Source organism: Balaenoptera borealis (genome assembly GCF_965194805.1).
Source record: "Balaenoptera borealis genome assembly, chromosome: 11".
Classification (NCBI taxonomy): domain Eukaryota; kingdom Metazoa; phylum Chordata; class Mammalia; order Artiodactyla; family Balaenopteridae; genus Balaenoptera; species Balaenoptera borealis.
In genome coordinates this window covers 2429205-2442792 of record NC_138868.1, presented here as the reverse complement: position 1 = coordinate 2442792, position 13588 = coordinate 2429205, and the positions used below count along the sequence as shown (strand labels likewise).

The following is a 13588-nucleotide window of genomic DNA, read 5'->3' as shown; positions in this document are numbered from 1 at the left end:
TCACCTATTCATCCCTCCCCCCTCCCCTCAACCCCTGGTAACCGCTGATCTTTTAACTGTCTCCATAGTTTTGCTTTTCTCGGAATGTCATAGAGTTGGAATCACAGGGTATGTAGCTTTTTCAAACCTGCGTCTTCGGCTAAGCAATATGCATTTAAAATTCCTCCATGCCTTTCGGTGGCTTGATTTCTTTATTTCTTCTATTTGTAAGGGCTTTTGTTTGTTTGAACTTTTTAAGCAGAGATTTCATGGTTTTGATCAAGTGTGGAAGTTTTTAAGCCATTATTTTTTAATCCTGCCTCACTCCAATTTCTCAATTTTTTTTCTAGAACTTCAGACATTCTGTGCCCTGCATCTGACATCTTTTATGTCTTTGTGTTCTAGATAAGTTCTTTAGAGCTACCTTTAACTATGATTAACCTAATATTTAACTCATCCACTGAGTTCAATTTTGAAGTTTTGGATTTTTTTCCCCCTAGAAGTTCTACCTGATTCCACTTCAAACCTGCCTGTTCTTTTATACTTGTATCTTGTTCCTTGATCAAGTTCACAATTTCTTCTCATAGATCTGTAAACATCATAAACGCAATTGTTTTCTATTCTCTATCTAGGAATCCTAATATTCTAGCCAGTTTGCCACTGTGTCCCCACTGCCCACAGCAGTGAGATTCTGGATAAACATTTGTTTAGTGGATGACTGTATATATTAAGACCTTGAGATCCTAATTCTGCTGGGGGTTTTCCCCTATACTAGGCTGTCATGTGTAGTAGGCTGTTTCTGGGCCACACAGGAAGTTTCAATTTGAGTCCCAAACTCACCTTACAAATTGAAGGCCAGGGATGTAGGGGGTGGGGATATTTTTAACCCCTAGAGCTCTGCCCAATACAACTGTTTCTTTTTTTTTTTTTTTTTTTTAATTTATTTATGGCTGTGTTAGGTCTTCCCTTCTGCACGAGGGCCTTCTCTAGTTGCGGGAAGCGGGGGCCACTCTTCATCACGGTGCGCGGGCCTCTCACCGTCGCGGCCTCTCTTGTTGCGGAGCACAGGGTCCAGACGCGCAGGCTCAGTAGTTGTGTCTCACGGGCCTAGTTGCTCCGCGGCATGTGGGATCTTCCCAGACCAGGGCTCGAACCCGTGTCCCCCGCATTGGCAGGCAGACTCTCAACCACTACGCCACCAGGGAAGCCCACAGCTGTTTCCTTGACTCTCCTTTTGCTGAGAGTATAGCGATGTGAGAGTCCCAGTTTTATGGAAATGTCTCGGAACACACTTTCCTTGTTGCTCTGGCCCAAGCCCCTGTGTCCTGCACCCCACTGGACACCAAGGGCTCAGGTCAGCAAAGGCCTCTCTGCTTAGAGGGCAGATGCTCCTCTTCCTCTTTCTCCCCCTCCTCCTTCTCCCCCTCTCCTTCTTGTTTGTTTTTTCTCCCAGAAGATTGCCCTTATTTTCTGGCATACCTATCTGTTCATCAGTGCATTTAAAAGAGCATTACTTTTTCTTCAACTTTTTTTTAATTGAAAACTTCAAACACGTGTGAAAGGACGGTGACCCACCCCCCCGCAACGTACCCAAAACACAGCGAGCACCAATCTTGTTTCCTTTATCCCTGCACGCCTCCCACCTCATTCATTTGAAGTAGATCACAGATATCACGTCATCTATGCGTTTCACAGAGTGTCACTAAAGATAAGGATTCCCCTTCTTAACCACAACCGCGAGACTATCATTACACCAAAAATTTTAAAAAAACAAACAAAACTCAAGGCTCTTTCCCTAATACCATCAGACATACAGTCAGTGTTCAAAGTTCTCTGATTGTCATAAATAAATGTATGTTTACATACGTACATACACACGTATGTTACGATTCACTTGTTTGAACAGGATTCCAGATAAGGGTCACGCTTTGTGCTTGGTGTGAACCTTCACCTTTTTTTCCCTTGCACTGTATTTGTGGAAGGAGTAAGGTCATTTTCTTGTGGGGTTTCCTCTAGTCTGGATTTACTGGCTGCATCTGTGGTGTAGTTGAACGTGTTCTCTGTAAACTGGAAGCTGACCTCGTCCCTGGAGGTGTGATCACTTTCAGGCACAGTTTTTCCAACAAGACAACAGTAGGTGGCTTCCCGTCTTCCTGCCGTGAGGTTCGTGACGTCGGGTTGGCTCCACGTCTGTGATCTTAAGCGGCGTGGATTCTCAGCTCCTGGTCCCTCTAACCTGGTGACGGTCCATCGCTCCTTCATCCAGCCAGCAGGCAGCCTCCTGCAAAGAGAAACTCGCCCTCGCCTGCCATTTGCTTACCCACTAGGCCAGTACCTGTAGGATAAATGCCAGAGTTCTTCAAAATAGTAATGAGTTTTCCTTCCCCTGCCCCTGTCTCCTCCAAAGGGGATCCTTGGTGAGGTTGTTGTTGCTTTGAGTATTATTTGATCAGAACATGCACGGTCGATACAGAACATTCCAGCTAGAACTCTACCGCTGCTCCTTTTGCCATGTCGGCCAGCGGGAGCCCTCAGATTGGCCCCTGTGTCCTCTGTACCCAGCCCGAGTGGCCTGCCTCCTTTTGCCGTGACCCCGGGAGACCCGGACGTCTCCTGCTCTAGACCTTGAATCGGGCATTTCTCCTGGGAGACCCAGGTTCCTCCCAGTAGGTAGTGGTATTTAGACACCATTGTCTGGAGACGAGGTCTGCTTCCTATGAGTGGTTTGATCATCGTTTCTAGGGCTTTCGTCCAGTGAGCTGAAGATATAATCTTTTTTTTTTTTTTTTTTAAGATTAAAACAGGTGAGTTCGCACTGACATTTCCAATCCAGATTCAAGACAGCGGGTCCTTTTACGCCCCATTCACCTCATGTGTGAAATGTCTCCCCCCACGCCGGAAAGCCGCTTTCCGTGACCTCACCACGCTCGCTGTTTGTCCTGGCACCACACACAGCACTCAGAATGACACTCAGCCCCACCAGCAACAGGGTGATGGCTGAAGGCAGCGTGGGCTGTGATGTCTGTGCCCCTTCTTATCCTGAGTCGATCCCTCTGGGATCTGTAAGGTCATCAGATATACCCCTCTGGGATCACGCCCACTCTGGTCTTCTGTTTCATTTCACTTTGGATTTTTAGGAATTGCTTTTTTAACTTCGTTTTTTAAATAATTTTGTAAATGAAATATGTACCTGGTTCCAAAGTCAAAACTACACAAGGTATAGACAGTTCTAGGGTCTCTCAGACCTCCTCCCCCACCCCCCGCAGCAGAGAATCGGGCCCTGCACACCCGGCCCTGCAGCTGCTTCTCTGACTCCGCGTTGGTGTGTCCTGGAGAGACACCAGAGCAGCTCAGAGGCCTGACTCCCTTCCGTGTAGCTTTTCCAGCCTGTGCACAGGGGGATTTGGGGGTGATTCCAGCCTTTCTGCGATTTCAATTAGCTTGTCTTTTTAAATTTTTTTTTTTAATTAGTGCTAAATCTGTTTTTTTTTTTAAATAAATTATTTATTTATTTATTTTTGGCTGCGTTGGGTCTTCGTTGCTGTGCGCAGGCTTTCTCTAGTTGCGGCGAGTGGGGGCTACTCTTCGTTGCGGTGCGCGGGCTTCTCACTGCGGTGGCTTCTCTTGTTGTGGAGCAAGGGCTCTAGGCGCGCGGGCTTCAGTAGTTGTGGCTCACGGGCTCTAGAGCACAGGCTCAGTAGTTGTGGCGTACGGGCTTAGTTGCTCCGCGGCATGTGGGATCTTCCCGGACCAGGGCTCGAACCCGTGTCCCCTGCATTGGCAGGTGGATTCTTAACCACTGCGCCACCAGGGAAGTCCGTTTTTTTAATTTTTGAAGGACTTATTTTATCCCACATCTCTAAGTGTTTTTGAGTGAGAATGATCCTTTCTTTCTTCCTTCTCCTTCCTTCCTTCCCTCATTTCTTTTTTTCGTTTAGAGTAAGCCCTCCATAAGACCAGAAATAGAAGACTCATGCTTTCCTTCAGTAATTAAAAAATATATGTATTAAGTTAAAAAAAAATAAAACCACGTGGGCCCGTCCTGGGCGCAGCAGTGAGCAGGGAAGATGCAGGCACCCACATTGGGGCAGGAACTGCGGAGCGGAGTGACAGACCTTGACAAGGGTCTCCCGGGGGCAGTGGGGCTCCTGGGAGCCTGGAACAGGGGCTGCTGGAGAAGGTGACCTAGTAAAGGGTGGGGGTGTCTCCCAGACTTAGCAACTCGCATGAGCAAAGGCCCTGGGGCCAGAGACCCCGTTCGCTGCGGGGAGCTGGTCACTGCAGAATCAGGCCCGGTCATGGGCTCTGCTCACCTAACGAGATTCTCCCCCTCCTGGCAGCACTGCCCCCAGAGCGCCTGCCCCCTCCCTGCTCCCATCTCGCCCTCCGGGCCCTGACAGGGGCCTCCCCGGCTCAGTGTTGCTGGGTCAGGACTCGGCAGAGGTCTGGGGGCTCGGCTGGCCCGAGGGTGGCCCTGACCCCCCAATGCGGCTGTGTTCCAGGCATTCTCTACGGCACCATGACCATGGAGCTGGGCGGCAGAGTGACCGTCGAGTGTGAGAAGAACAACTTCCAGGCTGAGCTGGAATTCAAGCTCAAGGTAGCACTGGCCACAGCACCTCGGCCACCCAGGGGCCTTGGGGAACGTGGGGCTTGGGCCGGGGAGAGGCGAGGCCTTGGGGGGCCCCCTCCTGCCCTCTCAGTGCCCCAGGGATGGTTTCCTGAGCAGGTGCACATGGACGAGCAGCTCCTGGTTTCCCTGTAGCACAGCGGGGCCCAGAGAGGGGAAGGGGCTGCCCACAGGCCACACAGCAGAGCTAGGACAGGCCCAGGCCCCTTCCCCACCACGGGGCACAAAGGCCTGGCGGGGACCCAGCACCCTTGAGCTCAGGCTGGGCCGTGGGCGAGTGTGGCCACCTCCAGCTTCAGTCCCGTCCCAGCCGGCCCCCCACGCACTGGGGCTGGGAGCTCACCTCCCCCACCACCTGTGAGGAAGGGGCCCCTCCTCCCCAGCTCCACGAGGGGGGCGTGGCTGCCGACCTCACGGCGTCGTGAGGGCATCGTCTCGGGTGTGTCCCCGCAGCCCTTCTTCGGGGGCAGCACGAGCCTCAACCAGGTCTCCGGGAAGATCACGTCGGGCGAGGAGGTCCTGGCACGGCTCACGGGACACTGGGTGAGAGGCCGCCTCCGGGCAGGCGCGGGTGGGCCCGGGGGCAGCAGCGGCCACGGCCGGCACCTCTGACCCACCCGGCCGTCTGGGGCAGGACAGGGAAGTGTTCATCAAGGAGGAGGGCAGAGGAGGCGCCGAGCTCTTCTGGAACCCGAGTGAGGAGATCCGCGGGCAGCGGCTAAAGCGGCACACGGTGCCTTTGGAGGAGCAGACAGAGCTGGAGTCGGAGAGGTGAGGCCCAGGTGCCGCAGGACCCCTGACCCCGGCTGGGGTGGCCGGGCCGGCAGCTGCTGTCTCCTGGATGCACGTCCCCTGGATGTCCCTGGCAGGGAGGACGGACCTGAGTGGACCCTTCTTGGCAGAGGACACGTCCAGCTGTGGGCAGCTGGAGGGAGAGCAGGGGAGGCCTGGGGAAGAGCAGGCTCCGGGGCAGATGACCTGCAGTCCACAGGGAGGGCCCTGCTGGTGGCAGGTGTGCGTCCAGCGTAAGAAAGAACCGTCTCAGGGTAAATCAACAGTGCCCAGGAGACCCCGGCACCCTGAGAGGCAGTGAGCTCCCTGTCACTGGAGGCAATCAAGTGGAGGTTGCTCTGAGGCTCCCCTCTAGCATGAGGGGACGGGACTGCCCAGGTCCCCCAGCTCAGAGCGTGTGGTCCGCTCGCAGGCTCTGGCAGCATGTCACCAGGGCCATCAGCGAGGGTGACCAGCACAAAGCCACACAGGAGAAGTTTGCCCTGGAGGAGGCACAGCGGCAGCGGGCCCGAGAGCGCCAGCAGAACCTGGTGCCCTGGTCGCCGCAGCTGTTCCAGCTGGACCCCGCCAGCCGGGAGTGGCGCTACCGATACGAGAAGTGAGTGCTGGCAGACAGTGGCCTGGGCCCCGCCCTGGGCTGGGTAGCAGACCCCCGCCGTCCTGGCCCTGGGTGATGGGGACAGAGGGTCACATGGAGGCTGCACACAGGTGCAGGCAATGGTCACTCCCCTGGGGGTCTCCAGTCCTGCTGGGAGGCTGAGGGCTGGGCCGGGATGGGGCCCCCTCACTCCGAGGGCCACCGCCCCTGCCAACGGACACTCTCTGGACCCTCCAGCCACAGCCCCTGGGACCCCCTGAAGGACATTGCCCAGTTTGAGCAAGACGGGGTCCTGCACACCCTGCGGCGGGAGACCATGGCCCGCCAGACCACCTTCCTGGGCAGCCCGGGGCCCAGGCACCAGGTCAGCACCACCCCCAGGGCCCCTGCTGGGTCCCTCCAGGTGTGGCCCCATGCCCACCCTCACACCCACCTGCCTGGCCCCCCTCCTCTGGGTCCCCCACCCTGGCACACTCTGACCCACGTCCTAGCAGGGTCTCCTCTGGCATCCCCCTGCGTCCCTGCCCTGCCCTTCCCTGCCCAGCATGGGGCCTGGATGCCTGGATTTGCAGGACGCTCAGTTCCCAGGGCACCCCGGTGTTCAGGGCACTGTGCCGGGGTGTATGATCTTGGCCCGTCACCCCCCAGAGCCGCCCTCTGCGGTGCAGGCAGCACGTAATCCCATTCCACAGATGAAAAAAACGGAGGCTCAGGGCAGCCCAGGGATTCGCCCAAGTAGGAGGAGGAGGCGGGGCATTTACCCAGATGCCTGGGCCTCAAAAGTGTGGGAGAGAGGGTGGGAGGCGTGGGGGAGGGCAGGTGGGAGTGCAGGTGGGAGGTTCCAGGAGACACAAGGAAGGAGAGCTCCAGACAGAGGTGCCTTTTGAGGGAAGCCTGGAGTGGCCCCCACCACATGGGCAGGTTCCACGTGTGGAACAGCACCTGCTACACCAGCTGGGCACCCACTGTGCACACGGCCGGGGGGCACGGCCCACCCGGGGCAGGGAAGGGCGGACTCCCTATCTTGCCCAGGGGCCCCAATTTTCCCAGCAAACAGGGGCCACAGTATCTCACCAGCCACGTGTGTCCCACCCACCCTTCCGCCACATCCCACGGCCCCTCGGCCTAGACCAGATGGCCCCAGCCCCTCGCACACGTGTCCACCTGACATCCTGCATCCTCCTCCTTCTCTTCAGCCTTTCCAGTCGGCTTGGGCCCCACCACACCCCTAAACCTGTCCCTGTGGCAAAGTCCACCTGGGTGGACTGCCCACTCTCCATCTCTGTCTGCACCTCCCATCGCTGACCCCACCCCCCAGCGCTGACCCCACCCCCAGCACTGACCCCACCCCCATCAGTGACCACACCCCCAGCACTGACCACACCATCTCTGACCCCACCCCCAGCACTGACCACACCCCCATCTCTGACCCCACCCCCAGCACTGACCCCACCCCCCATGGCTGACCCACCCCCATCTCTGACCCCAACCCCCATCGCTGATACACATCAGAGCCACAGGGCCCTAATGCAGAGCGTCCAGGCACCATCCCGGGCCCGTCTGTTGGACACAGGCCTGCTGTCACCTGGCCACTCCTGTACTCAGGGGGCTTGTTTGAGGCCGGCCAGCCTGGGGGTCCCCTAGCTGTCAGCTCACACACTGAGCGGGTCCCTGGCCCCACCCCCATCATCTCCGCATGTACTGGGCAGGACCTCGTGATGGTCCCCAGGCCACCACAGAGGGGCCAGCAGTCTGTATTACCCCTGAGGACACTGAGGCCCGGGGGGAGTGAGGCTCCAGCCCAGGTAGGGCAGGGCCAGACCTCCTCTGTGCACCCAGAGCCAGCAGTTCCCTCCTCTGCCGGCCACCTCCTCCGGAGCTGCCCTGGCATAAACCCACCACCACGTCCCAAGGCCAGCGACACCCCAGCAGGTCCCCGAGGGCACAGCGGGCGCACAAGGGTGCGGTGGGTGTGGGTGAGCTCCCGGCCACAGCTGCTCCATCTCCCTCCAGGGGTCTGGCCCCGACCGGCGGCTCCGCAAGGCCAGCGACCAGCCGTCTGGCCACAGCCAGGCCACCGAGAGCAGCGGCTCCACGCCCGAGTCCTGCCCGGAGCTCTCTGACGAGGAGGAGGAGGACCGTGACTTCGCCCCCGGTGAGCCCGCCTGGGCCACGCCCTCTTCAGGGCGGGCGGAGAGAAGCCCAGGGGCAGATGGGGCTGCGGGAGGGGGCGGGGCTCCCGAGTCTGCACTCAGGGGGCGGGGCCAGCGCGAGGGGCGAGGCTGGGCCCTGTCCACCTGTCTGTGACTCTCCGGGTTGGCTCCTGCCTCTCTGCCCCCTGGCCTCAAGGGGGTGCCTGCCTCCCCAGCTTGGTCCCCGCCTCTGGGCTAATCAGAGGCCAGCTGAGCCCGGGGTTCCCTCTGGAAACATCCCTCGGCACCACGTCCCTGTATTATTAGCTTCACCTGAAGGCTCCTGTGAGGTGGGACACGGCCCCAGGACCCCACCTGCCGGCTCCCCAGACATCCCCGCTCATCCTCACTTCCCCCCCCCACCCCGTGTTCCCTTGTCCCCCGGGTCCTGCGTCCCAGGCTGCGAGAGCCCGTGCCCTCGGTGTGGGAAGGAGGCGTGGCGGCTGCAGTTGCTGCACGAGGGGATCCTGTCCGTCCGGGAGGCCCAGCAGGAGCTACATAGGTGGGCCACGCTCGGGGGTCCAGCCGGGGCTCCGGGTCAGAGAGCAGGAGAGCCAGAGCCGGCGGGGGGTGAGGGGAGGCGTTCACCTGCACTGTCACTTGGGCTAGAACCCTCAGGACTTCAGGCAGTCTGGCTGCTGGGCGAGGACAGGGGACCTCCTGGGTTCTGCCCTCTGCGAGGGGCGGGCAGGGCAGAAAGCGGCGTGTAAACAGGCTGAGCCGGCAAGGAGGATGCTGGGCCTGGCGGGGGCTTGATGGAGGCCAGGTGAACCAGGGCAGGGCTGCCCGTGCTTGTGGCGGGTGGAGCAGACGGAAGCTGGAAGGAGGTGCTGCCAGCACCGGCTCCCGCGAGGATGTCTCCTACCGCCCCGCGGTGGCCCCAGCTCCGAGAATAGTGGGTCCTTAGGCACAGCTGGGTGAGTCATCTCGGGGAAGACTGGGAACACACTCTGTTTCGCCGGCACCAGGAGGCAGAGCCCTGCTTGCCAGCTCTGCCCCAGAGCCAGGCTCCCGGCTCCAGCAGGGCTGCAGGACGCCCGGCCTGTGGGACCTCGGGCTGTCCCTGCCTCAGTCTGCCCATCTGTGAACTGGGGTGACAGCAGTGGCCCTGGGGCGGGAGGAGGATGGCGCAGAGGGCTGAGCTCTGTGCCTGGCACCCCGCGAGCACTTACCCAGCTGTTAGCATCGGAGCCGCCCTCGGAAGCCTAGAATTTCATGCCTGTGACCCACCCATACGTGGCACAGAGGCGTTTCACACCTTTTTAGCAACCCACTCCACTGCAGGCTGTGTGGGGCCGAGAGAGGGAGAGGAATGCTGTCTCCATGGTCAGGGAGGGCTTCCTGGAGGAGGATGCAGGTGGGCGGGGAGGAGCTGCAAAGGGGGAGAGCAGAGGTCAGCACTGAGAGCAGAGGCCACCACAGGTGGGCTGCTGCCGGGAGAAGGGCGAGTCAGGTGAGGGGGCGGAGATGGTGGAGCTGAGCCCAGAGGCCATGGGAGCCGGGAGGGTCGGGGTGGCCATCTAGCACCACAGAAGGAGACTAGCTGCAAGGCAGGTGGCCGGGAGAATGGCCGGAAGCTTCTGCTGAGGTCCAGACACACACTGACGTCAGAGTCCAGGGCGGGGCTATGGGTTTCCTGGGCTGCCATACAGGGTACCACAGGGAAGCAGCTTCAACCACAGACATTTACCTCTCCCAGTCCTGGAGGCTGGAAGTCCAAGATCAGCGCAGGACTGGTTCCTCCTGAGGCCACTCTCCTCGGCATGTAGACGGCCGTCTTCTCCCTGTGTCCTCACGGGGTCGTCCCTCTGTGTGTGTCTGTGTCCTGACCTCCTCTTCTTATAAGGACACCAGTCCTACGGGATTAGGGCCCATCCTAGTGGCCGCATTTTACTTTATTCACCTCTTTAAAGGTCACATCTCCAAATACAGTTGCATTCTGGGGCGCTGGGGGTCAGGATTCCAACAGAGGACTCTGGGGGACACAGTTCAGCCCATAACAATGGAGGTGGGAGGGAGGATGTAAGAGGCCCAGCTCCCCCAGCCTTGACCCCCCACCCCTGGAATGTGTGCCCAGGAAGCGCAGTGCAGCCACTGTGCCCTGGGTCCCTCCCGTAAACGAGCCCTCCACCCCCATGTGCACCCCGGGGCAGGGTTGCGCCATCCTGCCTGGGCTGGCCCTGGCTGAACTGCGGCGCCCTATCGTTCCAGGCATCTCTCGGCCGTGCTGAGCTCCACGGCACAGGCCAGGCAGGCACCGGCCCCAGGCCTCTTGCACAGTCCCCGCCCTTGGTTCCTGCTCTGCGTGTTCCTGGCGTGTCAGCTGCTCATTAACTACATCCTCAAATAAGAGCCCTTTGGGGACGGCGCGGGCATCGCCTGCAGAACTCGGGCGGCCCCAGCCTCCCTCCCAGGCACCTAGCACTTTAAGCCAGCCCCGTGGAGGCAGAGACTCAGCGAGCACGGCCTCTGTGGACAGAGGGGCCCACGGCGGCACAACAGCAGGAGGGACCTGGGGAGCCACACGGGGTCCTCCCGGGGAGGCGCTGGCCTTAATGCTGAAGCCAAATGCCACATTCGTTGTGCACTGCTCTCCCTGGTGACCTCGTCCCATCATCCCCGGTCAGCCTCAGGGGACTGATGGCGGAGGGGCAGGAGGGCCCGCAGGGCTCTGGATGTTGTTCCCCAGCAGGGGTGAGTGGGGGGCTTTGAGGAGCAAGCCGGGACCCCAGGTCGTCCTTGGGCCTAACACACAGGCCATCCCTTCCTGAGACCCTGCCCACATTGGCCTGGAGGGGCCACAGGTGGGCTGGGGGCGCCAGCTGGGCTGCTTTGGAGAGGGCGCTTGGGGCTTTATTCTGCCTTTGTGCTGTTTGGACCGAGCCCAGTTCGTATACCTACAGGACCCGCCCCACTTCCCTCAGCCAGGATGTGCCAAGCTGGGGCCGGCACATGTGAGCATGGCGTGCCTGGGGGCAGCGTCCCCGGCCTGGAGCCTGAGTTGGACACTTTGCTCAGATTGATGCACGGTCTTCCCCTCCCACACGTTTTTAATAAATGCAATCGCAATATTTTAGGCAGGCTGCGAACAGCGCCTGGCGTCTGGCCTCCATTCCTGTGTCAAATGCCAGGGTGTGTGTGTGTGTGTGTGTGTGTGTGTGTGTGTGTGTGTGTGTGTGTGTGTGTGTGTGAGCATCTGCACATATAGATACACAAGGAGCCTTAAACTATGTTGTGGCGGTGTCATCTGAGCTGATTGTCCAGTTTATGTACCCATGTTCTTGCCCTCCCCCAGTTTGGGGACATGTCTTTGCTCCATCCCTTGAAATAAACAGACACACATATTGTGTGTGTTGTCTTCTTGGGGAACTTCTGGAAACTGGCGGGGGTGGGGTGTCTTTCAGGGGAGAAACTCAATGCCAGCAGGAGCTGTCTGGGGCTGGAGGGGCCCAGGGAAGGCTCCGAGGCCCTGAGGATGGAGGGAGGAGGTCCGTGGAGGATGGGGGTGCAGTTTGCAGGGAGCACTTAGAAGCAGCCCACCCTGCTGAGCCAGCGTCAGGAAGCTGGGGTCCTGTCAAACAGCCGCTGAGCCAGCTGAGGACACGGGAGGGGCGCTGCCCACCGGGGCCTCCAGGGTGGCCCTCAAGCCCATTTGGCCCGGTCCCTTCTCCACAGTAACAGACCCCTCCCTGCCCTGCTGCCCCCAGCCCAGCCCTTCAATTCCACTGTGGCCACCATTCCCGGTACTCACAAACACCAGGGCCAGGTGAGTGGGCCTCCCTTTTCTGGGACAGCCCAGGATGCCCCTGAAGGGGAGGGTGGGGACAGCTGACCACAGACCCCACGCACCACAGTACGGGGAGACTGCAGCCCAACCCTGACAGTACGTGAAGGATGAAAGACACGGAGAGGCCGCAGGACAGGATGGACTTGGACTGGGGCCGAGGAAGGGGCAGGTGGGCACTGCCATCCCAGCCCTCACGCCTGCACTAGGCAGACGGGACTCCCGGGATCCCGCATCGAGGGCAGTGCCCCTAGACTGGCTCTGGATCCCCATGTGGCTGTCACTCCCTGCTGAGGGTGGGTGCTTTCCAGGTGGAAGTATTCTGCACCTTGTTACTGAGGCAGGCTGCTCTGGACCCGAAGCCCTGGGCCACCTGCCTTGCACCCTGGCCCCTTCAGAGCCAGGCGGGGCCACCCTGCTGCAGCCCGATCCACCAGCCCCTCCAACCCCCGGCCCCTGCAGCCTCGGAATCTCCTCCAGAATTCTCTTTATGTCCTTGGTAGGCCAAGAACTACTCTAAATAACAGGGAAAAGAAAGCTGGGTGGGCATCGTCCCAGGGGAACAGGTGACCAATGCCCAGAGAGGTGGTTGCAAGGGCATCACGCAGCACCTCCGTGCAGTAAAAACCTGGACAGGTTTCAGGGTCCATCAGCCAACTCTTGGGTGTCCAGATGCTGGTGGTTAAATCTAGAATGATGTAGGGTCCAGAGCTGGGCCTCCCACCCTCGCCTCCACTCAGTACCCATTTCCCCGCCCCACTGACAGTGTGCCTGGCTGGGCTCCCAGGGCATCTGGGCCGGAAGAGGATGTTGCAGCTGGACTAGGAGAGTGGAGGCTCAGGAGGGCCTGTGCTGGGGCCCCACCTCACCCTCTAGGAGACCCAGAGCAGCAAAGAGAGAGGCCGAGGAGATGCACTTCCTGGGGACACGGTGACAGTCACCTCACCTTGTCACCTCCTTGGGTGAACAGCCAGCAACCTCTAGTAGGAAGAACTCCTAGCAGAAGCGACCTGGGTCCCAGGCAGGGCTGAGGGACTCAAGCAGCTGAGCGGGCCCCCTGGAGTATGGGATTCCGGGTGGAGGCGGGGGACGGTGGAGGAGGTTTCGGAGATGAAGGGGCGCGAAGCCCCTTGTGGATGTGCCTGGGCTGTATCCTGCTCTCCCCACGAGGGAAGGGTCTCCTCCCCTTGAATCCCTCTCATCCACCTCACCCGCCTCCCTCATCAACGTCGCTCCCGCGGGCAGCTCGAAAGATGCTGTGGTTGCGGCGGGGAGGCAGAGACAGACGCTCGGCGTGCGGCGGCCACCCGAGCCCAGGTCGGAGCCCCTGGGGCATCTGGGGCCGAGGGCGCAGGAGGAGCGGGGGGCGGGGGGGGACCGGCGGTTGGCAGCGTGCTCGCCCAGGAGGGGCTGGGGAGGGGGGCGTGGCAAGCGAGGCGCTCCGTCCTTTCCTCTGCGGCGGGATCTGTGCAGACACCCTGCCCTCCCCCGCCCCCTCGGAAGCGACTGGGCAACAAGTTAAACTTGGGGGGAGGGCCGGGAATGGCCGTCCCGGCGGCGCCGAAGCCCGAAGCCCATAGGTGGCCCCGGAGCGGCGACGGCCTGGGCTGAAG

At 60.0% G+C, this 13588-nt stretch overlaps 1 protein-coding gene across 10 annotated transcripts in view; it reads left to right on the top strand.

Moving 5' to 3' along the window:
- Positions 1-11538, top strand: part of OSBPL5 (oxysterol binding protein like 5) — a 69310-nt gene extending 57772 nt beyond the window's left edge. For 9 of the 10 annotated variants that reach the window (XM_082341857.1, XM_082341854.1, XM_082341861.1 and 6 more), the window contains 8 exons: positions 4482-4579; positions 5063-5152; positions 5244-5380; positions 5814-5999; positions 6237-6363; positions 8013-8154; positions 8591-8693; positions 10403-11538. In XM_082341857.1, the coding sequence (XP_082197983.1) occupies positions 4482-4579; positions 5063-5152; positions 5244-5380; positions 5814-5999; positions 6237-6363; positions 8013-8154; positions 8591-8693; positions 10403-10541 (1022 nt within the window). In that variant the 3' untranslated portion in view covers positions 10542-11538. The remainder of the gene's footprint in view (positions 1-4481; positions 4580-5062; positions 5153-5243; positions 5381-5813; positions 6000-6236; positions 6364-8012; positions 8155-8590; positions 8694-10402) is intronic. The other variant, XM_082341855.1, reaches the window with a different exon arrangement.
- The last annotated feature ends 2050 nt before the right edge of the window (positions 11539-13588 follow it).